This window comes from Benincasa hispida, chromosome 6 (genome assembly GCF_009727055.1).
Source record: "Benincasa hispida cultivar B227 chromosome 6, ASM972705v1, whole genome shotgun sequence".
NCBI classification, from domain to species: Eukaryota; Viridiplantae; Streptophyta; class Magnoliopsida; order Cucurbitales; family Cucurbitaceae; genus Benincasa; species Benincasa hispida.
Window position 1 is genome coordinate 18,074,786 of NC_052354.1, and position 26,913 is coordinate 18,101,698.

Genomic DNA, 26,913 nt, shown 5'->3' on the forward strand with positions numbered 1-26,913 from the left:
ACAGTTCTTTACCTCCATGTGAATCATGTCGTGAGGAAAATGACAAAAAGATCTTTTTCTGACAAAGGTCTTCGTGCCAAACAGCCTCTCGAACTATATATTCAGACCTATGTGGTCCAATGAATATAAAAGCACAAGGAGGCTATCAATATTTCGTCAGTTTTATTGATGATTACTTTAGATATTGCTACATTTACTTAATCAGTCATAAGTTTGAAACTCTTGAAAATTTCAAAGAATTTAAAGCTGAGATAGAAAATTTATTAAGTAATAGAATTAAAACATTTCGATCTGATTGAGGTGGTGAGTATATAGATTTACAATTCCAGAACTATCTAGTAGACCATGGAATTCAGTCCCAACTCACAGCACCTGAAAAACCACAACAAAAGAGTGTTGCAGAAAGGAAAAATCGAAACTTGTTAAACATGGTCCAATCAATGATGAGTTATGCTCGATTACCTCAATCCTTTTGGGGATATGCAGTACAGACTGCAGTATTCATTCTAATAATTGTTCCTTCAAAAAGTGTTTCAGAAACACCATATGAATTATGGAAATGATGCAAAACTTGTTTACGTCGTTTTGTATCAGGGGTTGTCTAGCACATGTGTTGGTACAAAATCCTGAGAAATTGGAAACACATTCAAAATTATGCCTTTTTGTAGGATACCCCAAAGAAACGAAAGAAGAATTGTTTTAAGATCCCGAAGAAGATAAAGTATTTATATCGATAAATGCTATATTCTTTGAAGATGATCATATAAAAAATCATCTACCTCGTAGTAAACTAATATTGCAATAAATGACCAAAGATGCTATAGAAATATCAACAAGAGATGTTGATCAAGCTGGTCCATCAACAACTGTCGTTGTCCCATCACATCCATCCCAAGAGTTGAGTATGCCTCGACGTAGTGGGAGGGTTATTCAACAACCTAAACACTATATGGGTTTAACAGAAACTCAAAACATCATATAAGATGATTGTTTAGAGGATCCATTAACCTTTAAACAGGCAATGGAAGATGTTGATAGGGAACAATGGATGAAAGTCATGAACGATGAAATGGAGTCTATGTGTAACACCCTAACCCTAATTTGAAAGGCATGAGAACATAGGATATTAAAAACAAGAAATATAATTAAATTAAGAGGAATTTAGGCGTGAAAAAATCAAATAAAAATGAATTAAATTACGCGATGGTTTAAGGGAAAAGCTAGCTGAAATTTTGAGGTTAATAAGTTAAGAAGTTTATTAACATTTTCTTAAAGGATGTTACAGCTAATCTTGACTGGAAATTGAAGCTGTAAGTATTGTCCACGTGTTACATGCGGAGAAGGAAGCATTGGACCAAACCACTGTCCTACGCGTGATGCCAAGTGAGATTGGAGAGAGCAGTTTTAATGAGAGAATGGGAGAGAGCGAGATTGGAGAGAGCGGTTGGAGCGAGAGAATGAGAGAGAACGAGAATGGAGAGAGCAAGAGAATGGGAGAGAGCGAAAGTGGAGAGAGTGAGAGTTTGAGCGAGAAAGTGGGAGAGCCACGAGAGCAAAACCAGTAAGAAAGTTGGAGAGAGCGAGAGCCACAAGAGCGAAACCAGCGAGATTTGGACAGATGGACACGTTTTAAAGGGCTGGATGCATTGTTTAGTAATTTGGATAAATAATTCGAAAATTAAACGGATTAAGTGGCAAAAGGAGATTACATTCAAGAAGATTTTTATTAACTCAAGTAGGAGATGTACGATTAAGATTACATGCAAATTAGATAATTTTGGGCTAGCAAACCCAGAATTAGACAACTCAAGCTCTAGTTGAACTAAAGATAAATAATCGAAACGTATCTCAAAAGTGAAAGCAAAAGTCTCGAGAATCTATCCTACAGCTTACCTTACCTATGGACCCCAGTTGAAACCTTAAGAAATACTCTAGACAAAATATGAAGTGCACAAAGAAACATAACATTTTCAAGAAGCACATTCACCAAAGACTACAAAGATCTTTTAGACAACTTCCATAATGCACATGATTAACAAGAAACACCTAAAGAAACCAAACAAAAATAGTTATAGGACTGATTGCATACCTTTTGACAAATCCAATTGTTGATAAAAAGATCATGGATCATTGCTTCTCACTTGGTATGAAAAGCATGTACCTGTATAGTTGATTGTCGCTAAGGTACAAAATCTAGAGATTATACATGTTCCAAACAAAATTATGATTTCAAAAGTACAGTACAAGAAGGACAATCATCCCAGGATTAGGGATTTTTGAACCTGTTAGGTCTGCTTCTTCATCGATGGGCCTGCTTCTACAAAAGAAAAACTATTTTAGCCCAAATGATGAAAAAATAAAGAGGCCCTTTTACCTTGATCCAATTCAAGAGATCCTGATCTTTGCCCCAAATTTCTTGGTTGGTAGAGAACTTGGTTGAGAAGTGCTCACGATTTTCCAACTGATGGCTAACACGTGGATGATCCTACTGAAATTTTGTCTGATGGAAAATGAAAAAGACTTTTATTTCTGATGGGTGCAAAACGAAATTTCTTTCTCTCTCTAGCTTTTAGATTCTCTCAATCGACTGTCTTTCTGTGTTCTTTTCTTTCTTCTAACCCTAATGAGTTTTGTTTGATCTGTGCAATTGTTTATGAGTAAACTGAGGAAGCTTGCAGTCGGGTAGGCGAAGGTAGAAGAAAAGATGTAGACGATCATGCAATCGTGTAGACGATTGCTCGAAGAAAGGTAGACGATCGTGCAGTCGTGTAGACGATTGCTTGAAGGAAGATAGATGATCACGCAATCGTGTAGACGATTGCTTGAAAGAAGTTAAACGTTCGCGCAATCATGTAGACGATTGCTTGAAGGAAAGGTAGACGATCGTTCTGATCTACTAGACGATATGAAGAGAAAAGATAAACGATGGACGATCTTGTAGATGATGAGAAGAGAAGAAGAAAGATACACTGCGATGTACGTGGTTCGGCTATGAAAGCCTACATCCACGGGAAGAAGAGAAATTTATTAAGAAGCTAAGTCACCGATTCTTTTCTTTACAGATTGTTTCAAGATTTTCTTGAAGCTATGTATTTGTTGTTGTTTCTAAAATTTGTAAATGATGAGTTTAAATACTATTTTTGATACAAGTAGTTACAATAACTAACTGTAAAGATTAAAGAAATGTGAAACAGCTTCTTGATGTTGATGTATGAGCTTATATTCTTCAGAACCGATTTGGATACAAGCATAAAAAAGAAGAAGAAGAAGAAGAAGACGACCAGATTTCCACGTTAAATCTTAAAAAAGAGCCAAGGACACAACGGGATAGGAAAAAAATTCTCTTTAGAATAGATTTTAATACCTCACAACCTATAAATAATACCTTTCATGGAAGCCCCACTTGAAAAGATTGGCTCGTTAACTATAACTTTCACCGATTAATCACAAGAAACGTTACCCAAATCATAAAAATAGGAAAAAAAAAGGGAAAAGCTAAACAAATGGGCCACACATGATAACATATTAAAAGTATACGTAACTATGATATGGAAGTAAGTTCGCTTTTTTTAGAGTGGAATAGACCCCATTGAGCTACACATATGAAGCTTAAACTATGTTGATAGAGTGGAATACACCCCATTGACTAGTCTTTTCTATGGATTACAAAACTTAAGAGTGGAAAGTGAGGAGGAAAATAGTGAATATGAAACCGATTGATGATGCTAGATAAAAGTTATACATACTACAAAATATTCCATACTTTTCAGAGTTCTACAATAAGAAAAAATGGCATATAATGGATTCGATACAATTGTGCTAACACCAACAAACATGCACTAATAATATATCTTTTGAACCTGAGACAAATAAAGTGTCATAAAAATCTTGCTTTTCATACTTTGAATTTCTTGTGTTAGTTAAGACACGGGATAAAAGGAGAGCACAAAGAACATAATTAACCACAATAAGCAGAAACGTAGTTAGACATGATAAAAAAGGATGAGATCTCTGTTTTTTATTTTTACCGAGGAAAAAGCAAGAAAATGAGAAAATTTAAGAGCAAATAACATTCAATATTAAAAAACACATAAATTTCTTCAAGAAAAAAAAAACTAAACAAGACCCATAACTTTTCTCTGTTTCCAGTGACCTAGAAATGTTTTGAATGGTAGTAATTTAAATAAATGGTTTGTTCTTAAAGACCCACTGCTCAAAAATCAAAGGGAAAAAGTAGGAGAAAATTAGAATTTTCTCTGTTTGTAGTGACCCACTGCTCGAAAATTAAAGGAAAGAACAAGAATTATACATAGATGCTTAATGGTAGACAGTCACGAGGAGTTTCTCGAGCAAAATGAACGAGAACAAAAGAGAGAATGTTGGAGAGGATAGACGAAGAAGCTCGAATGATATATAGATGATCTTCAAAGTTGCTAGGCAGAGAAGATTGACGAAGGAGATCGATGGTCGGCCGATTGAATGAAACGAAGGTTGAAAAAGAATGATAATGGATTGCTATGAAATGAATGGTTGAGAGAAAAAGGGAGAAAAGAGTATGAAAAGCGTAATGCATTTTAGTTTCCTTTCCGTGATTTGACTGGGCGCGACCTAAATTTTTTTCTTTTAGAAAAGGCGCGATCTAAGAATTTACCTTTCGGCTTTTTTACCTTCTTTTAATAGCATTCTTTATGAAAAGCTATAATGAAATGCTATTGAAAGGGTTGTTTGTTGTAGTGTATAGCAATCTCTCTACACAAGAATCAATTAAGCAGTTATCAAACACAATCAAAATGAAACACAAATGTGAAAAAAAGTAATTGATGCTCATTAAATTCATGCTTGGGGATTGAATCAACATTAAACTGTTTTTCTTGTGTAAATGTAAAAAATATGTTACATAGTTAATTAAGTAGTTCCTTTCGTATATAACAAAATGAGGCTAAAATATTATAAAAATACCAAACCTTAAAACTAATGACAAATATAGCAAAATTTTTGTCAACCTATATAAAATGTCCAAAAAAATCCATTGGAGTCATGAAAAAGGGTTGAAATGCTCAAAATTTACGCTTTTAGTGATAGATAATGATAAATAGTAATAGACTTCTATCACTGTCTATTCGATTATTGATAGACGGTGAATTTGACTAAGAATTTATTTTTTTATGATATAACATTAAACATAAATACAAATATTAAACTCTAGATATTTATATCTCAAATTAGCACCTCGAAATAACCCCGAAAGTTACAACGTTAATTAAATCTTTTTGGTTAGTTTGTATTGGAGCAAGGTAATATCTTTTAAAACAATATTATTTAAAACGTTTCAACTTTATTTAGTGAAGTAGAGAGAATTAAGTTTCACAGTAATTCTAATTTGACAAAAGAAAAAATACAATTAAATGTTTATCTCAAATTCAACCATCCTCCATTCAAGATTCATCGTCACTTGTGAAGCCTTTAGGAAGCCTTTTTCTCGTGGTTTGGAATACAATTAGGAGACAGGGCTACATTTGGACAATTAACATTAAAAAAAATAAAATTAAAAATAAAAAATAAAACCTCCATTCTTTCCCCTTCTTCTTCATCGTCCCGCCTCTCCTCCGTGCCTGTCGGTGATCGTTGACAATCATCATCGGCAACCTAATGTTGGTCGTTGGTGACTATTTTATTCATTGTGCTGGTCGAAAAGACTAGAAACAGATTCATCCGTTCTAGGAGATTAAACGTTGAAGCATTATATTGATTGTGTTGGTCGTGGGTCGTTAGATTTGCGACTATTTTTTTTTCCGAATAAACAAGAAACAAACTCGTTCATTTTTTTCTCCTCCTTCTACATCGTTTCTTTCCTTTGATGTTTCCAGTTGAGGTATTTAGGTTAAATTCATGGTCAAACAAAGGAACTCCATCCAAAGCTCTCTAAGAACCCAAGTTCCATATTAAAAAGAGTGATCAAAAGCTTCTTCTTACAACCCTAATTTAGCTATTTATACTCTGACAAGAAAATAGACCATTTAACTCATTAAACACTAATTAATCTAAATTCACAATTAAACAAATATTAAACTTAAATATACTAAGTATCCTATCATTTTCTCTTCATCACCTCTCCTTCCATCATATTCGCTTTGATTTCTCATTTTAGGAGCTCCAATGTTGAAGCATGACGTCGATCTCTATCTAGCTATTATTTAAGTTACTTCCTCTTATTAGATGATAAATAATTAAATTTTCCTTCATCCATTAGCTTAAGCTTTTGGGTTAATTGATAATTTAAGATGGTATCATAAGATCATGTGCTCAAACTTCTGCAATATTATTTCTTCACAATTTCATATCAATTTCCACTTGTCGGGTCTTTGATTTATCTTTACCCCAAGTTCAAGCTTTTGGGTCAGTAGATGATTTAAAACCTCTTCCCATCAAGAAATCTCAACCTACATCTTTTGAGGTTCGCTACTTCTTTTTTAGGCAAAATTACCTTGGGTACAACTCTCGTGACTTTATTATCGGTTCCAACTCAAAAGACAATCAATATGAGATATTGATTGCATTTCCAACCCTATTCATTTTTCTCTCTGAAAAAGCTTCGGAAATAAAAAGGATTAATAGATGTACCAGAATATCTCAATTAAATTGTCACCTCGTTACACCCTAAAACCAGAAGCAAATGCATTAGGAGAACATAGAAGGTATATAAGTGTTGTGAAGAGTTGGAGATAAGCTTCAGTAAAAATACATACAAATCAGCAGCTAACGGAAACGAGATATATATGGTCAATAGATTCACCATATAAGTGACAGTTAATATAAATTTGATAGAGTATTTAGGTAAGCAAAATTACCTTAAACACTTGATCTAAACCTTAAGTCATCAGAAAGCCACGCTGCTGTTTAACTTGTTGCTGCTAAAGGGTTTCGAAGAAGAGATTATGACGTCATAAGCTTTAGTGTTGACCACATAAATGAGAGCATCTAGGGTTTCTAATTCCCCTTTTTCTTTTTCTTTACTAAAAAAACTTCGGTGCAGATGGTAAAGCACTATGTATTCCAAGGTGCATCTAATGAAATATTGACACGTGGTAATTTGATTTTTTCAAAAATTATTTTTCTTTTATTTTTGTGGTAAAGACAAGAAGACCATGGTGGTTTGTTTAATGGAATATAGTAAGGGAATGTGGAAGAGTAGCTCAAAATCAAAAGAAGAATAAGGGAGGCTAGAGAAAAGTCGTGCAATTAAAAGCGATTGAGGACGCATCATACTACAAAAAAGAAACATTTTTAGTACTCCATAGAGCATCAAGAGAAATAATCTCATCCCAAACATCAATAGATTTCTCCACACAGATAGAAAGATCCTCGCATTTTGTATTCTGTGAGAACGGTAGATCGTCCATAGAGAGTTAAACTGAATATGGTTTATTTTAATTGGTGTACTTCATCCTCGAAGTCGGACATTCGAGTTCCTATAAACCACTTATGGTACTAAAAAAACATCTATATAAGACACTGTAATTCTAATTTTATAAACGAAAAACCATGGAACAATTCAATCTAGACACACGAGACATTACACAATTCAAGTAGAAATTAGCACGATATTTTATGATTATTCATGATAATTTTATAGTCGATCGTGGTAGAGTAATTCTTACCGATTGAAAGGAGTTAGAGGTTGATCTTGAATTGACAAAATCAAAGGATAGACGTCTCCACCTACTTTTACTTCATTCGAACGTTTAGAATTTAGAGAAACACAGAAAGAAATTTGGTTTGGTTTATGGTTTCTACAGAACCCTTTGTGATTGAAGATACAGTCTATACAAATCGAGTATCTTCCAGAGTTCCCCCAAACACTTCAGCTGAAAACTGCATCACAATAAACTTTGTGAATAGAGAATTGGTGGTTGTTTCTTCTGAAGTGCTTGGAAGGGAACTCGAGAAAACACCAATATTGTTTTGGATATTGGTTTTGCATATTGAAGTTAATTCAAAGTGCAAAGTATGTTGTATTTATATAGAAATAGGCAAGGGAAGGAAAAGAGTGAATGAATCAAGACTCAACTATGGGATACATACATTATAATGCATAGAGCCAAAGACAATGCTTCATGGAACCACCACCACTTGCCACATGATAATAAACCTTTTTTCTGATGCCTTTTCTTTTTCATGAAAACTGAAGCAAAACCCCATCGGTTGGAATCTCTTTTTTTTCAGCTTTTCTTTTTCATTGAAACTAAAGCAAACTCCAACCCTAAAACTCGAGAGATATGAAAAAAAATTGATATAGAGAATATAATGTTGAGCATCATCACTTTGCATCAAATTAAATGGACATGTAATATCCGAGTTTAAGAGAAGTACTATGTGAATGAACTGTACTCACATCCGAATGAAAAGGATCTTGAAAATTGATAGCTACTATTAATACCAATAAGATACACCTTGTTTTTTGGTTGCTCAATCATAGAAACTAAAAAATTAGCGTGTTTAGTTTGAAATGATTCTATGTTGGGTGATCTCTTACGAAATTTTTTCGGAAACATGTGAGTGAGAGCAAAGCAAATTGAAAATGTCAAGAATTTAGATACTTAACACCTAAAATATGTTAACAAATCTCGTATACTTGACAATTAGAACATATTAAGTAACTTACAGCTTAACGCTTTAAGTCAAATAAAAAAATTCTCTTATTCTTGACACTGGATTATTGGATGTTTTTAAAAACGCCAAGTAACATTGATACTTGATTGCAAAAAACGTCAAGTAATAAAGTTTTTGTAGTAGTGAGTATTTCACCACTTCCAAAAGTTTTAGTGCAAATCAGACATCCAAATTTTGATGTTAGTTAGTCTTAGTAACGGGTAAAAGGTTTATATAGGTTGATTGGGTTTTATCAGTCGAAAAGTTTAATTTTGAAATTTGAAGTTTCTTGCCAGAAATTAGGTACCCGTGTAGAAATTGATCGATTTTGGGTGGCTCAGGGAAATTCGAGGCTCCCAACATTGACGTAAGATAGTTTAAGGGATGAGTAAAATATCGCCGAAATCTAGAAAAATTTAAGGGCTAGAGGTTGAAGAAAGAGTTAGAAAATTCAATTTTAGCTTAATTAAGGTGCTTTTAAGCATGATTAAGAGTCCAATTGGTATTGATATGATACTTTAAACCTAAAGTTAAAGGAAATTGGGATCCTGACCCAATTTTGAAGTTGATTAAGAAATTAATTTAAAGCAAAGGTCTAATTAAGATTAATGGAAAATTAGGCAAAATTGGACAAAATTAAGAATAATTAAAGTGTTCCAAACCTTAATTTAAGTTATAATGGATATCAATAAGATGTTTGGATGTTAGAGTTGAATTAATTTGAAATCTTAAGTTAATTGATAATTTGAGGATTAAACTGTAAAGTAAAATCTTAAATTTGGATGGCATTAGGTTTAGGAAAAATTAGGGGTACTCAAGCTTGATTTAAGTTCTAAATGATATCACTAAGATACTTTGGGTTTAAATTGAATTAATTTGGGCGAAATTAAGGTAATTTAACTAAATAAAGGGTTTTAATTATGAGTAAACCCTAAATTGTGTGAAATTAGGATTAAATTTGAGAGGGAAAACCTTAAAATTGTGGAGACTAAGGCTTATTGAAGTGGAATTAGTTATCGTTAGAGATTAATTTTTGAATCTTAAGTCAATTTTAAAATTATTAAAGGACCAAATTGTAGAGTAAACCCTACTTGGATCAAATTACGATTTTGAGGAAAGTTTAAGTGAAATTTATTATATTTAAAAGTTAATTTTCAAATAATTGGATTATGCTCATGTGGAGGATAACCAAGGTTTATTAATATAATTTTAGGATAAACGAGAATTAGGAGAAGTAGAAATTTGAGGAGAAGCCAATTAACAGTGAGTGGTTTATTTTCAAGTTTTTTATATAAAAGCTATATATGATACTATATGAATATGGTATGATTTCGAAAATACCTTGGTATGATTTGTTTTATTAAGCCATGATTTTCTTTATATGCGTGACCAATGATATTTTATTTTCATAAAGTGTCTGTGACTTGAAAACGTGTTGAATCACGATTATATGCATGCATGATCTTTTGATTCCATAAAGCTATTGTAGTCATGATAAACTAGATTAAGTTACGGAGTGAGATGTGGAAATGACAATGGAGGGTATTTCTGGTGGTTATTGGAGATGTGATTTTAAACCTCGGGATATCAATATTTAGGTTGCTTGATTATATTGTTTGAATATGTTTCAACAACAATTCTTAAGATTGCAAGGGATCTTCGGGGCTAAAATATGGCTTAACTCAAAGAGGGAGAGGGAGAGACACGACTCCGAGGCTGAAATATGGCTTAACTCGAAGGCATACTTCTATTGGACTCTGGGGCTGAAATATGGCTTAACCCATAAGTCGTAACCTTGCTTCAGGGTTGAAATATGGCTTAAGCAGGAGTAAGTTGATATATTGGATTTCAAGGCTGAAATATGGCTTAATCTAGAGTAAGTTTGATATATTGGGTTTCGAAGTTGAAATATGGTTTAACCCATAGTATGTTGATATATTGGGTTCTAGGGTTGAAATATGGCTTAACCCAAAGTATATTTGATATATTGGGTTCTGGGGCTAAAATACGACTTAACCTAAAAATCGTAAGAAACTCTACATGCACATATGACTTAATGGAAAGTAAAATATATGAGAATAGATTGGATATGACTATTAGTAAGTGACATGTGTTAGTTACCTAGTTATAATGTTGAGATGAATAGATCATGCCACTGTAGAATTTTATATGTTTTAAGGGCTAATGATAATTAAAACGTTGTTTACTATGTAATTTGTTGATGATGTTTTTATGAATGAGTTCCACGTGTTATGACATTGCTAAATGATTTTTGAGTTGAAGAACTATTGACGTTTTAAACTTGTTAATGGTTTTCATTGATGTTTTCCGGAAAGTGTATGTTGAATAAATTACCATTCACTAGGCTTTAGCTTATGCTTTCGATTTTTTATGTTCTTCCCCTTAGGTAGCAATCAAGTTCGTGGTGTCTGTTAAGCCACAAAGGCCACTACTATTGTTGGACATCTGTTGTATTGTTTGTGCATATATTCGAGAGTATTCCAGAATAGTTAAATCTTGTGAGTTTTAGGTCATATAAGGTTTGTCAAAAATAATCCTTATTGTTGGTTGGTGAAAGGAAAATATATATTCTTATGATATGGGTTGAGTTCCATGTGTTGATGGTCATGCATTAAACTGAAAAGTATGCAATATGTGTTAATCGTGTATGCGATGACCCTGCGTTCTTGTCACAAGTTTTCTTGCTCTCTCGCCAAGTATAACGAGAATGCAAGTTTCTCGAGATGATCCGAGGTCAAACACAGGAACTTGTAACTAAATGATGTTTGTGAAGTAGTGTGTTTGAGGCGGTGAATAAAAATAAAAAGAAAGAAAATTAACTATGCGCTACTCCTATTCCTAGCTAAACAGACTGAGCAATGGAAGTTTGACTATGAGAATTGGTAGAGTTGAGGGTAAATTTTACCAAGTCATGGAAAAGTAGAGTTGAGGGTAAATTTTACCAAGTCATTAAGTTTGGTCGCAAGGGTAATCCAGTCGCCACACTAAGGCATCACACACCTCTCGGTGGTCAGCCACATGCTTATATCTCTATAACATATGGTTGCGTTGAGCATAAAATTATTCTATCTCTAGGAACACTACTTACTTTGGTTAGTAAGTTCCACTACTTACCCTCTCGGGCAGTTGGTTATAGCTACTCAGCTCATAGATAAGCAGTGTGATGGCCTCGCACTAAGCAAAGAGGATCGACTCACTATACTCGCGCAATACACACCTCTTGGTGGTTTGCTACATGCGTCATATCTCTATGCATGATTGAGTATGCCATAACTCTTGTAATCAACACTTAACTAATTGCGATGAAAGTAAAAGATGATAAAGTAGAAGAAGATGATGAAGATGGTATACTAAAGAGATGTATTGATTACAAAATGTATTAGTGTCTTAAACCAAAATGTAATACACTACAGAGATAAGAAGAGAGGTGGAGGACTAGATGTAAGCAATCTCTTGCTTCCATCAGATGTATGTCAAGGCTGCCGGTGGTGCCATGGATGGATGATGGAGTTATCTCTCTCGAGCTCTATCTCCGACGAAGCTCCGATCGTTACTCAGAAAGGGTTGTAAGAATGAAGTACTTTCAAAGACTGTCTACTCACACTCTCATCTGTGATTACAAGAATGCGTCTAAGGCAGATACTCAGATGCTTTGAATTTGGGCTCCAACGCTCTATTTATAGAGCTTAAACGCCGACAGCATTGGTAATCCCACTCTGATTAGCCATCATCACTGATGTGGTAGGTGAGAATGTCAGCGTTGCGTCATGGTCAATGATTAGGAAGCACGTTAGAATATCTGTTGTACGTTTTCAGAAATCTCGAGGCATGCATTCATATTCGTTCCTCATGAAGGATCAACGCATTCTACCTACTTCTTGCGATCATACTTCTATCATGGTTATCACTTTGTAATTGCGGCATTTCATGCGACGAACTTGTCTTCATGAAGATCAAGCTTGCTCTCGATTCCTGCGACAACTATTAAAATAGACATTTTGACGCAAAATAACGCATGATATAGGGTTAGCAGAGATTTTCAATTTTGATCAACGCAAGGTCATTTTTCCACATGAATCTTTAGTCATATTAATGCATATTTTGCTCATCAACCCTCATAATTCTAAATAAAAGACTACAATAGCTTGTATTTCTACAAGCTATCACACCCCCAAATTTAGAATCATGCTTGACCTCAAGCATGTCTTATACTAAGGATAAAAAACTTGCCCTCTGATTCTTCCTTTGTATTGACCAACTTCTCAGAATATAATTCACTTGCACCTCTAACTTTGGTAGCATCACTCTCCTCAAACTTAGTTACTTCTTCTAAGAGATATTTTCTAAGTTTAATTCTGGTAAGCCTCCGTTCAAAACTATTTACTCATCGTAGACAATTTTGCTTTTAGCTTTTTACAATACGATCATTCAAAAAGATTTCAAGCTTTGCAACTTATTATTAAATTAAGGCGTTTAACTTGGTTACATTCTTCGTTTTGGCTTGCCTCCACGAGTGTCATGCGGGCATCCAACTTTAGTTGCGAGCCATATTCAACTCAACTCTTGTCTTAGCTAATTTTAGTTTGCGCCAGACAGAGGAGTTGTTATCATGCGTTGATTCTTGGTCACCTACTTTCGTTTTGGCTTACCTACACGGATGTCATGGGAAGTATCTAACTACGGTTAGGTATCTTTCACAACTTTAACTCTTATCAGCTTGGATATCCCCTTTGCGCTGACCGTGGAGTTTTTATTATGATTTTTTTTTAATAGTCATTGCAATGTTTAAAAATGGACGTATTTGCCCAAACCACTCTCACCCTCAAACTTAGAGAGTGGCAGGGTCCTTGACAAAAATCTAAAGACAAACTCTTCAGAAATGAGATAGAAGAAGTTTGAGTAGAGGTTTGTACGTAATAAAACTTAAGACTATCAAACTTTGAAGAAGCTATTGAAGCGTGGTGAGCCATGCGACGTTTAGTTAGTGGGTTTAGTATATTTACATAAGTATTATCATGGATGCTAATTTATCAATGCAAAAGAAGGCAAGCAGCCAAAAGAGAATTTCAAAAGGATAACGCGTGAAAGATAACAACAAAAGAAAGATGTGAGCAGAGTGGTGATGAGCAAACTATCTGGCGAACGAGAGGGAGTTATGGAAAATTGGGAACCTTTTTAGTGTACGAGAGTTGAGCTATTCATAGGCTTCACATGGAAGTTATTCATTTCTCTTTCTAATGATTATCTGACACATTTTGCATTTAATGCATTTAATTCCATGCTCTATTGTTCCACATTTCTCATGTCACAAGTTTATTGGCTCTACGACGTCTCTTTCAAATTAGCTCTTAACTTGCGCCTTTATTAGACATGTCACCGCCCATGCATCTATCCTTTTCTTTGCTTCATGATTCTTTTCAACCCACGGTTCTTCTTTCCGTGCATAGGTAGGTTGGTCTGATCTTCTCATGCATTCAATAACAGCATTATCAACCTCCGTAGCCAATTTCTGATTCTTTTATTTTTATCAAAATCTTGCATTTATAGATGTCAGAATTATAATTTTTCAGAATAATAATCTTTGCAAGTGTTAAACACAAGGCTAATCTTTTTACATGATTTCTTTATCAAGTTAATGTATTTTCTACTAAATTGTCTTGATTATTCTAAATAAGATGTTACAATATTTTGTATTTCTACAAGTTATCATTTTTTGTTTATTTTATCATGATTATTCAAATTTTAAGAATAAAAACTTACGCATAACTATTATAGATATGAGAGATCAACTTCTAAGAAGTACTAAGAGAGCATATGAATACATTCCTATACTTAATATATTTGGTAAATTAATAGAGGATTTAAAAAGTTATTTCTCGAACGTTAAAAAATTTGGAACATGATGCATTATTTAAAAGGTTTTTTTCTTTTACATTAAGTAAAATTTCTAAGCATTGCATTAGAGTTAAAGGATTTAAATATTAAACACTTCTTTTAATTTTTTTTAGTAAAGAAAGACATTCAAAAACTAAAAACCAATAGGGTCATATCAGTCTCAAGAAAACAACACAGTCAAAAGCGAAATATCTTGCCAAACAATAAGATCGAGACCCATTCGTCACTAAATTCTAAGAACATCGAAGGTGACAAAAATTGGAATCTCATGATTAAGGGCAAAGCAAAAAAATAAATAAATAAATAAATAATAATTAAGGGCAATAGTAGAGGGGCTGTAATTGAAATCTTAAAAGAAAAAAAAAAAACAAAAACAAAAACAAAAACAAAACAAAAATACTAGTAAAAAAATTATATAAAAGCAGCTAGATTAAGGGCAATAGGAGAGGAGCTGCAACTTGTAAAGAGCTTTGATCAATGTGACTAAAGTCTAACTAGATTATGGGCATTTTTTCTTAGTTTGAAAGTTGTATGAGTTGCTCTTAAAAGGTGCAATTATTTCTTGATGGAACGAGCACATATGCAGCGGAAAAAAAAACGGATCTAAAGTACTCTAATTAGATTAATTTCAAAGAATAAGCATGCAAGTAAAATAACTACAAAGTTTTCTCCAAATCAATTCCAATCTCCGCACGAACAGTTTGTAAACCACCACGAGAATCTTTCCGACTATTCTCTGGCCTTAGAATGGGATGGTCGAATACGTGAGTGACTAATTTGGAGAGTAACGGACTTAGTATTTGAGAGAAAATATGGGTTGAGATTATCAAATAATCTCATAAAATTCCACTTGGCCGAGAATATCAAAATTCATTAAACTCTTCCTTTTAAAGACCATTTCATACAAAACATGTAACTTTGATTTTTATGAGAATTTGACGATAAAAGATCCATTAACTCAAAGTGGGATTAGTGGGGTAAGTGTCTTCAATTGAAGACAACACTTAGCAATGCAAATGTTGGCATTTTTCACTCATAATTGTTGGATCTTTTCACTAACTTGGTCAAAGGTAAAGCTTTACTCTCAAAGTCCAAAGTCAATAAATTGACTTTTTGACTTTCAATGTAAAAGGTCAACATTTTGACTTTCATTACATTTTTTACATAGTCAACAATTTTGACTTTTAATGCAATTTTGACCAATTCCATTTAGTTTCAAATTAGTTCTAATAATTAATCTTAAAATTAAATTAATATTAAATCATTAATTAAAAATTTTAATTAATTTAATTTAATATTAAATCCAACACAAATCCCAATCAATATGAATCTCTATTCATAATCTTGATATTTAAATCTTATTTAAATATCTTTAATTTTCTCTCTCTTTATATTTAATTCATAAGTAAACATTAGGTTAATATCAAATAGTCCTGGAATTTAAGGTCTATGCACTTTCCACCTCAATCTGATCGAAGTGTCTTAAATGTTTTACCTAACTAGTTCTCGACTTCAGTCTTATATACCTTGAACATTTCAAATAGTTCAGATTTAAGATGAATTTAGGTAAACATAATCATACCTTGAATAATCATCTGATGAAATATTCATACTCTCCTCATAATTTTGACATTCATCGAACCATGGAGGTCTAAAGGCACAAGTTCTAAGAGTTCTTTGGCTTTCAGATCAGTTGTCTTCTAACTAGTTTAGATGACCACTTTTAACCAATTTATCAATCTCATTGAGATTAATGTGGACAAGGCTTAAATCTATGTACTTGAAGAAACCTTTTGCCTTTTGTTTTGTGTTTCAGCCATTTTAAACATCTTGATATTTAAAACGGCCTATGTTTTGGTTGATTTTAATATATAAGCTGTTCTCTAGTATAACATATAAAAATACTTCTTTTGCTAATAAACACTTCATTTATGTCAAAAGATACTTTTAATTGTTCTAACAAGAGATAGATATAATATTTCTTTTCATTTAAAAAACAAAAAATACATTATCTAATATAATGAATCTATCTCCGGATAACAACTTAAGAAACACCCACTCATTTTGCTGAGATAATCTCTCATGCTCAAAACTTGGAGAATTATCCCTTCTTCTACAAGCAATCTTCAGGAACTAATTTCCTTATTTTGCTTTCTCCACTCTTTTTTCTGCAAGATACTCTGGGCAGTTTCTTTTCCAATGCCCGTTCTTGTTGCAATAGAAACATTTTCCTTTATCTACAACTTTATTCTTGCCTTTGCAATTAGTAGAAGTCTTCCCTTTCCCCTTATCTTTTTTTCATCGAAACACTATTGTTCCTAGAAGAAGAAGGGCCAAACTTTTTCTTAAAGGACAATCCTCTATTGACCTTATTCGTGGTGGCAATATTTACCTCCGCTTCCTATCCCTTAGAATTCAAGAGAGATTGAGTTTGAAGCTCATTGAGAATAGTAGTCAAGTTATATTCTATCTTCTTCATCATAGCATTTATGCGAAACATTAGGAAGCTCTTTGGAAGAGACTCTAAAATAAAACTGATCTTACTTTTCTCATTTATGACAATTTCGTTTACTTCTGTCACATTGAAATGGACTATCATGTCTAGGACATATTCTCTAACAGTGGCCCCTTCTTTCATATGGTAGTTGTAAACATACTTGATGGCATCATAATCTCTTTAGCGGTATGCATGTGAACATGTTTCTTAGCCCAAACATCAGATATGCTGGCAAGAATGTAAACTCTGACTTTTTCATTCGCCCTTGTCCACTTGTCATATGCATCCCGAATAGTTCAATTTGCATTTGAGCCAGGGTTTTGAGGATATTCCTAGCTAAAACAAACCTAAGATCATCGATTACCAGTATCGTGTTCAAATTTGATTTTCACGTAGCATAATTGTCCCTATTAAGCTTCTCGAAAGTAAGTAATTGTAATAAAGAGCTAGTCATGCTAAAAATATAAACAAACTCTACTAATAAATTGCTATTAAACCCAATCAAATTTTAGCAAAATAATAATGTACTCAAATTTCATTATTTTATTTGTAACGATACAATAGTGAGTCAAAATAAGTTCTACCAAGGGGTAGTCAAATACTTTTTCACTAAAGCAAGACATTCTTGACTAAATACCATCTCCATAATAACTTTTATTTCGATAGTCATTTAGCTACTATTTTTGGACAAGAACTTATTAACACTTAGGAATTCTGTAAGTGTAACCCTTCAAGAATTTACTACCGAATCAGAGAGTCAAAGTTGGTAAACGACCTAAGAAATCCTATCCATTTCTGGAGTTTGAATTGTTATGAATCCTATATTACAACCCTCCGAGGGGATAGCCGTGGTTAGCGACTAGCTAATGTTGCCTTCAAGACAACAGTAGGCGCAACACAGGAATCTCACGGTCCAAACTAACGGAAGAGACTGCAGGACATGTTGACACACATCCTTCACCTACTTACTATGAGCTACTCACCTATTGACCTTGATATTGACACATGCAAACACTTTTCGAATGGAGATCACTTCCAGAGTGACACGAAGTGTTGCATGGATCTCATGTTGTGAACTCTTAGGGACATGAGAGTTAAGAACAACATATCGTATATGTTATTAATCTTCCACTGAAGTGTTCTATTTATTTTTGGTAAATATTTATTTAGAAATGTTTCGGGTAATTAAACAACCTAAGTCTGAATGGTTTATCCAAATATAACGTTTATAATTGGATTTAACGTACAATGTCTAGGTGATAAACAAATTTTAACACCTCACACCGCTCACATTTGCTCATAAAATCGGTTAACAACGCTCAATTATTTGGCCATAATCCCCGGATAGAAGGTGTTCCGCAGACCATCAACTTAAGTACCTCAACCTTAGATAGGATTATACATCGGTTGAGTTTGTAGCCTAGGTTTTATAACGACCAATTTTAACTATTAAAACAAGTGGTTAATCTACATGAGCATGTAACTTATCTTTTTTATGGATTTTAATATCTACTCTTTTTATAACATTTATAAAAAGACAACAAACCTATAACAAGTATCTAAAATGCTTTATATAATAATTATATAAATATTCATTCCATGCATTAATATAACAACTTATATAAAAAATCATGAAATCCTACACATGCATACTATACATTATAACACTTATAATATAATTACAATGCATGTTACATGCTTATCCTATGGTGGGATTTTAAATCTACATGACCTACAATATGTACAAAATAGATAAATTATTTAATTCATACATTCATAATGCATAATTAAATAAATATACTAAAATAGACTGGTTTTGGCATCCTAAGCTAACTAAAAGCTAAACTTATTATAATAATAAATAGAAACCAGCCTCGAACCACCTCGAAACACTTTTAACTACATCAAACCGCTTGAAAAATTGACTTCAAATTTGTAAACCCGCCCAAAAAAACCACCCAAACCGATCAAAACTGATCAAACCAGTTGAACTGGACCGATCCAAACCATCTGAGCCAGCTGAGCCACCAAAACCAGGCGCGCAGGTCAAGCTCGGGTCGGACGGAGCAGGCGCGAGTCACCAACGGATCGGCTGGAGTGGCTGAAGACGCGGACGCGGGATGGCTTAGCCTGACGCGAATGTTGCTAGGCTGGTGCACTAGGCCAAACACGGACTTGGGATGACTGAAAAGCTTGGGCTGGGCCGTACGCGCGCCTGGGTCGTCAACATGGAGCAGATCTAAAGCGCTGATGACGAACATCAAGTTGGGTTGTGGGTCGCCGGGGCTAGATCGAGTTTGGGACAGCTACACGCGTCAGGGACCAGCTCTGCGGATCAGGCGCCACTCCGGGTCAGGTCGTCGGGTCGAAATCGAGTCTGGGAGGTCATTCCGACTTTGTGAGCTTTTCTTCACCAAATTTAAAGTTGTCCTATTTTCAAAACCGAGCAATTACAGCCTAAAAATGACTCGAATGGCTCTAGCAAAATTACAGACCCTTCACGACACATAAAAGCCCACTAAACATTGGGAAATTACAATAACTATTACAATCCAAGAGAGAATTTAGATGCCAAAACCGAAATTATCCATTTTAACACACAACTATTCATCACATGAATCAATACCCACCATATGTAAAAACTAACCACAATTGAGTACTTTAAGCATGCTCTGATACCAATTGATGGAACGAACACATGTAGCGGAAGGAAAAACTGATCTAAAATATTCTAATTATGTTACTTTTAAAGAATAAGTATACAAGTAAAATAACTACAAAGGAATAGAAGAAATACAACATTTGTAGACTCGAGTCTTCAGCAAATGGGCTCCAATCTCCTTAAAGACCATTTGTAGACTCAAGTCCCCAGGAATAGTTCGTAGACCACCGAGAGAGTCTTCCCCACTATTTTTCCAACCTTAGAATGGGATGGTGGGATTTGGTGAGTGACTAATTTGGAGAAGAAAAGGCTAAGTATTTGAGAGAAAATAAGGGTTGAGATTATCAAATAATCTCATAAAATTCCACTTGGCCATGAAGATTAAAATTCATTAAACTCTTCCCTTTAAAGACCATTTCATACAAACACATGCAACTTTGAATTTGATAAGAATTTGACACTAAAAAATGCACTAACTCAAAGTGGGATTAGTGGGGCTAGTATCTTCAATTGAAGACAATACTTAGCAATGCAAATGTTGACATTTCCCACTCACAATTATTGGATCTTTCCACTAACTTGGCCAAAGGTCAAACTTTGACTCTCAAAGTCAAAATCAACAATTTTGACTAAAATCAAAAAGTCAACATTTGGACTTTCATTGCATTTTTTACGTAGTCAACAATTTTTACTTTTCATGCAATTTTGACCAATTTCATTTAATTTCAAAATTAATTCTAATAATTAATTTTAAAATTAAATTAATATTAAACAATTAATTAAATAATTAATTTAATTTAATTTAATATTAAATCCAAAACTAATCCCATGTTGGATTATATCAGCATGCAACGGAAGTAACAAGAATCAGTAAGCTATATAATTCATTAATTTTGACTATAAATAAAGCATGCTCATACAATATAAGAGGGTTCCAAGGCATATCTTTGTAGAACCTCTTGAAACTCGAATTTAACTGCAAATCTTCTCCAAATCTTCTCCAAATCTTCATGTGAACCACCTCAAGGTCTTCCCTACTATTCTCTTGGAGTCTTAGATTGAGTTGTGGGACTCAAAATATGCTTGAATGAAGGGAATTTAGAGAAGAAGCTCACCGATGCACCTTGAAGAACACCTTCTTCAACCTCTCAAGTTTTTAGCAAAACTCATCAAGTACATACAGTTTGCATGCTTGATACTCACCTTGAAGACCATCATGCAAGGAAGAAGGCTGCATGAAGAGGACCTTATGCTTGGAAGATTAAATCAAGAATAAGGTGGGAAATGAGTGAGCTATATGATTGGATAGTGGAAATCTCCCACTTCTTCCATTTGTGTTTTTCAAATTTTGATTTTCAAATTGATTTCCAAAATCAATTTTTGTTTTTAAAATTAAAAACTTTATTAATTTAACAAAATTAATTTTCATAAATTAATTTTCTAATAAAATTAATAATAAATAATTGATTAAACAATTTAATTAATTTCAATTAATTTAATATCAAATATTAAATTAATTTTACATAAATTCCACCAACATGAATCCATATTCATGAATTTAATATCTAAATCATATTTAAATATTAATTGATTCTCTAATTCTGTTTAATTCCAAAATTAAACGCATAATTATATCACATATAATTACTAATTCCCTTAATTCTAATTTGAACATTTCAAATTAACTTATCATGCTGCTCTAAGGCTAATTCATTTACGAGATAGTAGGGGGACCTCCTGGACCAATAGATCATGGGCTCCAACGATCCAAGATTAATTGGCTAAACTCTTTACACCAAATTAATCACCATTCGCTAAGTAATGGGTCACTCCACTAAAACCCATAGTTGCACTCCTCTCACTGTAGATATATTATGTCCACTCGATATAACCGTGATTAGTAAATTAACCCTTCACAGGTTATTCCTAATAATGGTTGGGTCAAATGTTTGTTTTACTCCCGAGATTACCTCATGTTCCTTAAGTTCCACTGATTCTCTAATGAACAATTGGTTTGTGATCCAATCAACAAACCGAGTCCCTCTCGAGCCAATGAGAGGGTGGGCCCCTTGTTTAAGACCTAAGTTAGCACTTAAGGAAAACCTCTCTCTACTAACCCTAAAAGCGAGTAGGAGTGAATTCCACCTTACACCCTATGTCCCCAGCTATCTACCCGGTCTTACCCCTGAAATGGAGGTTTATTGAGCTAGCTTGTTGAGCCAACCCTCACCTATGCAAATCTAAGAATAATCCCGAATAAACAAAAGTTCATAGTTAGCTCAGGATTAAAGTTAAGTTACCTAGGTCATCGCTTTGGAATAGTCAGTCTTAAATAGTAAACAACGTTATAAAGTAAGAATGACTGATTTCGTGGCTCGGTCTTGTACAAACTCAATGTACAGGACGCCCTCACTCCTCATGTCATAACATGTACGAATTAGGATCACATCGTATGTAGCACTATACAACTTCTTGTAGCAACTACCGAGTAGGCCACATCCAATAGTGTTACCAGAATAAGCAAAAATGAGATTTTGAGTTAGATATCTCCTGCTCAGTTGTTCACTTTGCATAAAACCCCAATTTAGGTAGTCACTCCATTTCCTTGTTATACCGTTCGCCTATATAAATAAAGTACCTTACCCTCTCCCTATCGGTCGACCTCTACTCATATACTATAGATCATTTTGACTATTTACTCGAACCTGATCCACTTTTATATCTCTACATAAAGTTCAAGTACTCATGTAATAGTCATGGATCTTTTAGTTCATTGGATTTATTTCTAAAACGAAATATGCAATTCATATATTCAATAACAACTTATTGAATTTTCAGAATAAGTTTTATTGTTTACAAACCACAAGTTTTAGGACATAAACCCCAATATCCCAATCAATACAAATCCCTATTCATAATCTTGATATTTAAATCTTATTTAAATATCACATATTTTCTCTCTATTTATGTTTACTTAACAATTAAATATTAGGTTAAATATATCGTATGTATTTTAACGCTTTGAACACTTTGAATTTGTTTGTCAAACTGTTCTAAGGTTTAGTTCGATATGAGCTAGTAGGGGGACCTCATGAATCTACAAAACATGGGCTCCAACAATCCGAGATTACCCAGCTAAACTCTTTAACCTAATTAATCACAATTAGTTAACTATAGGGTCATTCCACTAAATCCCAGTAGTTGCACTCCCCTTACTGTAGATATATTATGTCTACTCGCTATAACCATAATTAGTAAGTCAACCATTCACAGGTTGTTCGTAATAACGACTGGGTCAAAAGCTATTTTACACTTGAGATTACATCTTGCTCCTTAAGTCCCACTGATTCTCTAATGAACAATTGGTTTGTGATCCAATCACTAAACCAAGTCCCTTTCAGGCCAATGAGAGGGTGGAGCCCCTTGTTCAAGACCTAGAGTCAACACTAAAGGGAACAACCTCTCTACTATCCCTAAAAGCGGGTAGGAGTGAATTCTGTCTTGCACCCTATGTCTCCAGCTATCTATCCGATCTTACCTCGAAAATAGGAGGCTTATTGAGCCGGCATTGTTGAGCCAACCCTCACCCATGAAAATCTAAGAATAATCTTGAATAAATAGAAGTTCATAGTTAGCTCAGAATTAAGGTCAAGTTACCTAGGTCATCGCTTTGAAATACTCAGTCTTAAACAGTAAATAATGTTAAGTAAAAGTGACTTATTTCTTAGTCCGATCTTATGCAAACTCATTGCATAGGACACTCCCACTCCTCATGTCAGTACATGAACGAATCAGGATCACTTCGTTTGTAGCACATTACACCAAATTGTACCAACTACAGAGTGGGCCGCATATGATAGTGTTACCAGAATAAGGTACCTGCCTTATTCGTATACTATAGACCGTTTTGGCTATTTACTGAACTTGATCCACTCTTATGTCTCCACATAAAGTTCAAGTATTTATATAATAGTCATAGATCTTTAGTTTATTGGATTTAGGTTCTTTCTAAAATGAAATGAGTAATTCATACATTCAATAACAATTTTATTGAGTAAAACCTCAATAACATCTTTATTCATAACATAATAAGTTTATTGTTTACCAACCACGAGTTTTAGGACATAAAACCCAACAAACTTCCACTTGGACTAAAACTCCAGTGGTAACATATGTAATCAAATAATGTTGAGCTTTTGAGTTTTAGAGAGAAATTCAATAAACTAGGGCATCACATACCCATGATTTATTTTCACTACGCATCATATAACCATGAAACTTCAATCACATGATTTCTATTTCAGAAAATTGCAAGCACCCAATCTACTTAACCCGGAAGCTCTGAATTAAGTGCATCCTAGTTCATTAACTAAGATTTACATTCTAATTAAACTAAGTGCTAATTAGTTTTGAAAGTAATAATGCACCCTAAATTAACTAAACACTTTCATTATGTTCTAAAGATAAATTGCGACGATTAATTAACAGGTAATGCCTAATTAATTAACTGATTTGTTCTTTAGTCTTAAAGTGTTCAAGAAAACTATGTGACCTCGATAACGTCGTGCATGCCATTAACCCATGAAACAATTTATTATTACTTGGCAGCCAACACACGATAATCATGAATTATGTAGGGACTTTAGTAACTAACATGCATTCATAATTGTGTTGTCAATCCAATTAATAAACATGCCTTAAAGAATTCAAACATGAACTAAAGATACTTGCAGTAAAAAAATATATATATATATATTGAATTAAGCACAAATCCTCACAAAATCTACATTTTAGTTCCTCCAAAACCTCTAAAATTAAAAAAATCAACAAATCTTACCTTCCCAAGGTGACGAAAACTTTAAAATTCAACATTGTTCAACTCGATTACAAGTAAAACCTAAAGAAAAAGCCTTAATCTAAGAAAATGGAAGAGGGGATGGAGGAAAAGGGTTGGAGGCTAAAATTCTTCCGACCTAAAAATGAAAAAGGGATATTTATAATAATGCGACAATGTCGTGACGTTAGGGCCTCACAGCATTGCTGCGCTATCCACTTTGATACCTATTGCCAATCAACATCGTGTAGTGTCGCATGAGACAAAGGTATTTTCTTCGTTTCCATGTTCCTTGAGCCCAATTACTTCAATTGACCCCTAAATGCTTCCTTTAGCTTTAAATCATACCTAAGATGTCCCAACGACTTCTCATGCTCGATTATCTATAATAAAATCATATTTAAATATTAAATTTATAAGTACAATCAAATATTCTTCTAGGTGGAAGGATTCAACAAGCAAAGGTCCTTAAAAAAAATTGAAAACTAACTGCTAAAAACTTAATGTTCAAGACTCAACAAACTAGACAAGAAAGTAAGAAAAATAAAAAGATATCTAGAATCAAAAATTTAAGATTCAAGTTTCAAATAGTGATGCAAGATGAACAAATATAACAAACAACTAGACAATATCAATGATAAAAGGGAATGAAGAGTTACAAATCAAAATAGAAACAATACTTTTACCGAACCCCAAAATTGCCGGTAATTTTAAGGGTTTAATCTTAGTAAGCAAATGCACTTTTAAAATCTTTCCTTGTGAATTTTAGCCACTCAAAACTCAAGATAATTGCCACTTAATTGACGTACTTGCTTGACGTGTCTACTTAAAAAAAACAAAATTTCCTTTGTTTATTATTATTATTATTATTATTGCATTTCACACCCTAATTTAGTCCTAGCCCCTAAATGGATTTCTTTCTTTTTCATAAGGAAAATTTTAACAGATAGAAAAAAATGTCAAACTATTTACAGAAAGAGCAAAAAAATACTAATAAACATTGATAGACTTCTATCAGCATCAATCAGTGATAAACTTTTATCATCGTTTATCAGTTATAGACCTCTATCAATTTCTATCACTGATAGACAACAATAAACTTCTATTAGCCTTTATCAATATCTAAAAACGAAGATTTAAATTTTGCTATTTTGTGTAAATAATTTTCTTTATTTTTCTACTTTTGAAAATATTCTTTTTCTTAATCGATTTATTTTTTTTTCCTTTCTTCTTCAATGCAATTCTTCAGCCCAAATATTTCAATTTCTCTAATTTGTTTTTTGCATAGCATCAAAACTCAACACACAACACATGCAAACTCAACACATATAACCAAATTAAATCATAATTATGAATATATACACACAAAGGTTTTATTTATTTGTTCATTTATTGTTTATTGATTTTCTAAATTGTTTTGAAAGTTTTCTCTATTGTTTCAACAAGTTTAACTTTAATGATCAAGACGTTTGGGATGTCAATGTGTAATTATGAGTAACGGCTCTTGTCAGAGTACTCGAAAAGTCGGGTAGTTATATGGAATTATATAAACTAGATGTTAAAACAACCTTCCTACATGTGATTTAGAAGAAGTGATCTATATGAAACTACCTCAAGGGTATGAAGAGAACGGAAAGGAAGAATTAGTGTGTTTCCTAAAGAAGTTCATCTATGGACTAAAGAAGTCCCCAAGATGTTGGTATAAAAGGTTTGATGTCTACATACCCAAAATTGGTTTCCAAAGAAGCTCCTTTGACAGTTGTGTTTATGTAAACTCTAGATCCTACTCCTCCACAGTCTACTTACTCCTATATGTAGACGATATGTTACTTGCAGGAAAGAGTTAAATAGACTTAAGAAGAGTTAGGTCTTCCTTAAAGGAAGAATTTGACATGAAAGATCTGGGGGAATCCAAAAGAATTTTAGGAATTGAGTAACATGGTCAGACATAAAGGAACTTTAACTATTAGTCAGAGTAACTATTGCAACAAAGTCGTAAGGAGATTTAATATGAATAATGCTAAGTAAGTAACTAGCATTATAGGGAGCCTAATGTATCTGATGATATCAACGAGACCATATTTGTCTTACTCAACAAGTTTAGTGAGCAGATATATGGCTAATTCAGGAAAAAGGCACTGCGTGGCTTCTACATGGATATTAAGGTATCTTAAAGGAATTCAGGAAATGGGTATGATCTATAAAATGAATCAAGCTAACTAAAATCTATGGATTTGTTTACTCGAACTTTACAGGTGATCTTGATAAAAGAAGGTCCCTAAGTGGCGATCTATTCCTTACTAGATGGAAATCTTCTTAGTTGGAGGGTCATCCTTCAACCAGAAATGGCTCTAT

General features: G+C 33.5%; 1 protein-coding gene across 1 annotated transcript in view; it reads right to left on the bottom strand.

The window, feature by feature from the left end:
• Nucleotides 1-352: 352 nt before the first annotated feature.
• LOC120079139 overlaps nucleotides 353-26,913 on the bottom strand; it is a 69,855-nt gene continuing 43,294 nt past the window's right edge. The window contains exon 4 of the mRNA XM_039033318.1: nucleotides 353-372. Coding sequence (XP_038889246.1) covers nucleotides 353-372 — 20 coding nt within the window. The remainder of the gene's footprint in view (nucleotides 373-26,913) is intronic.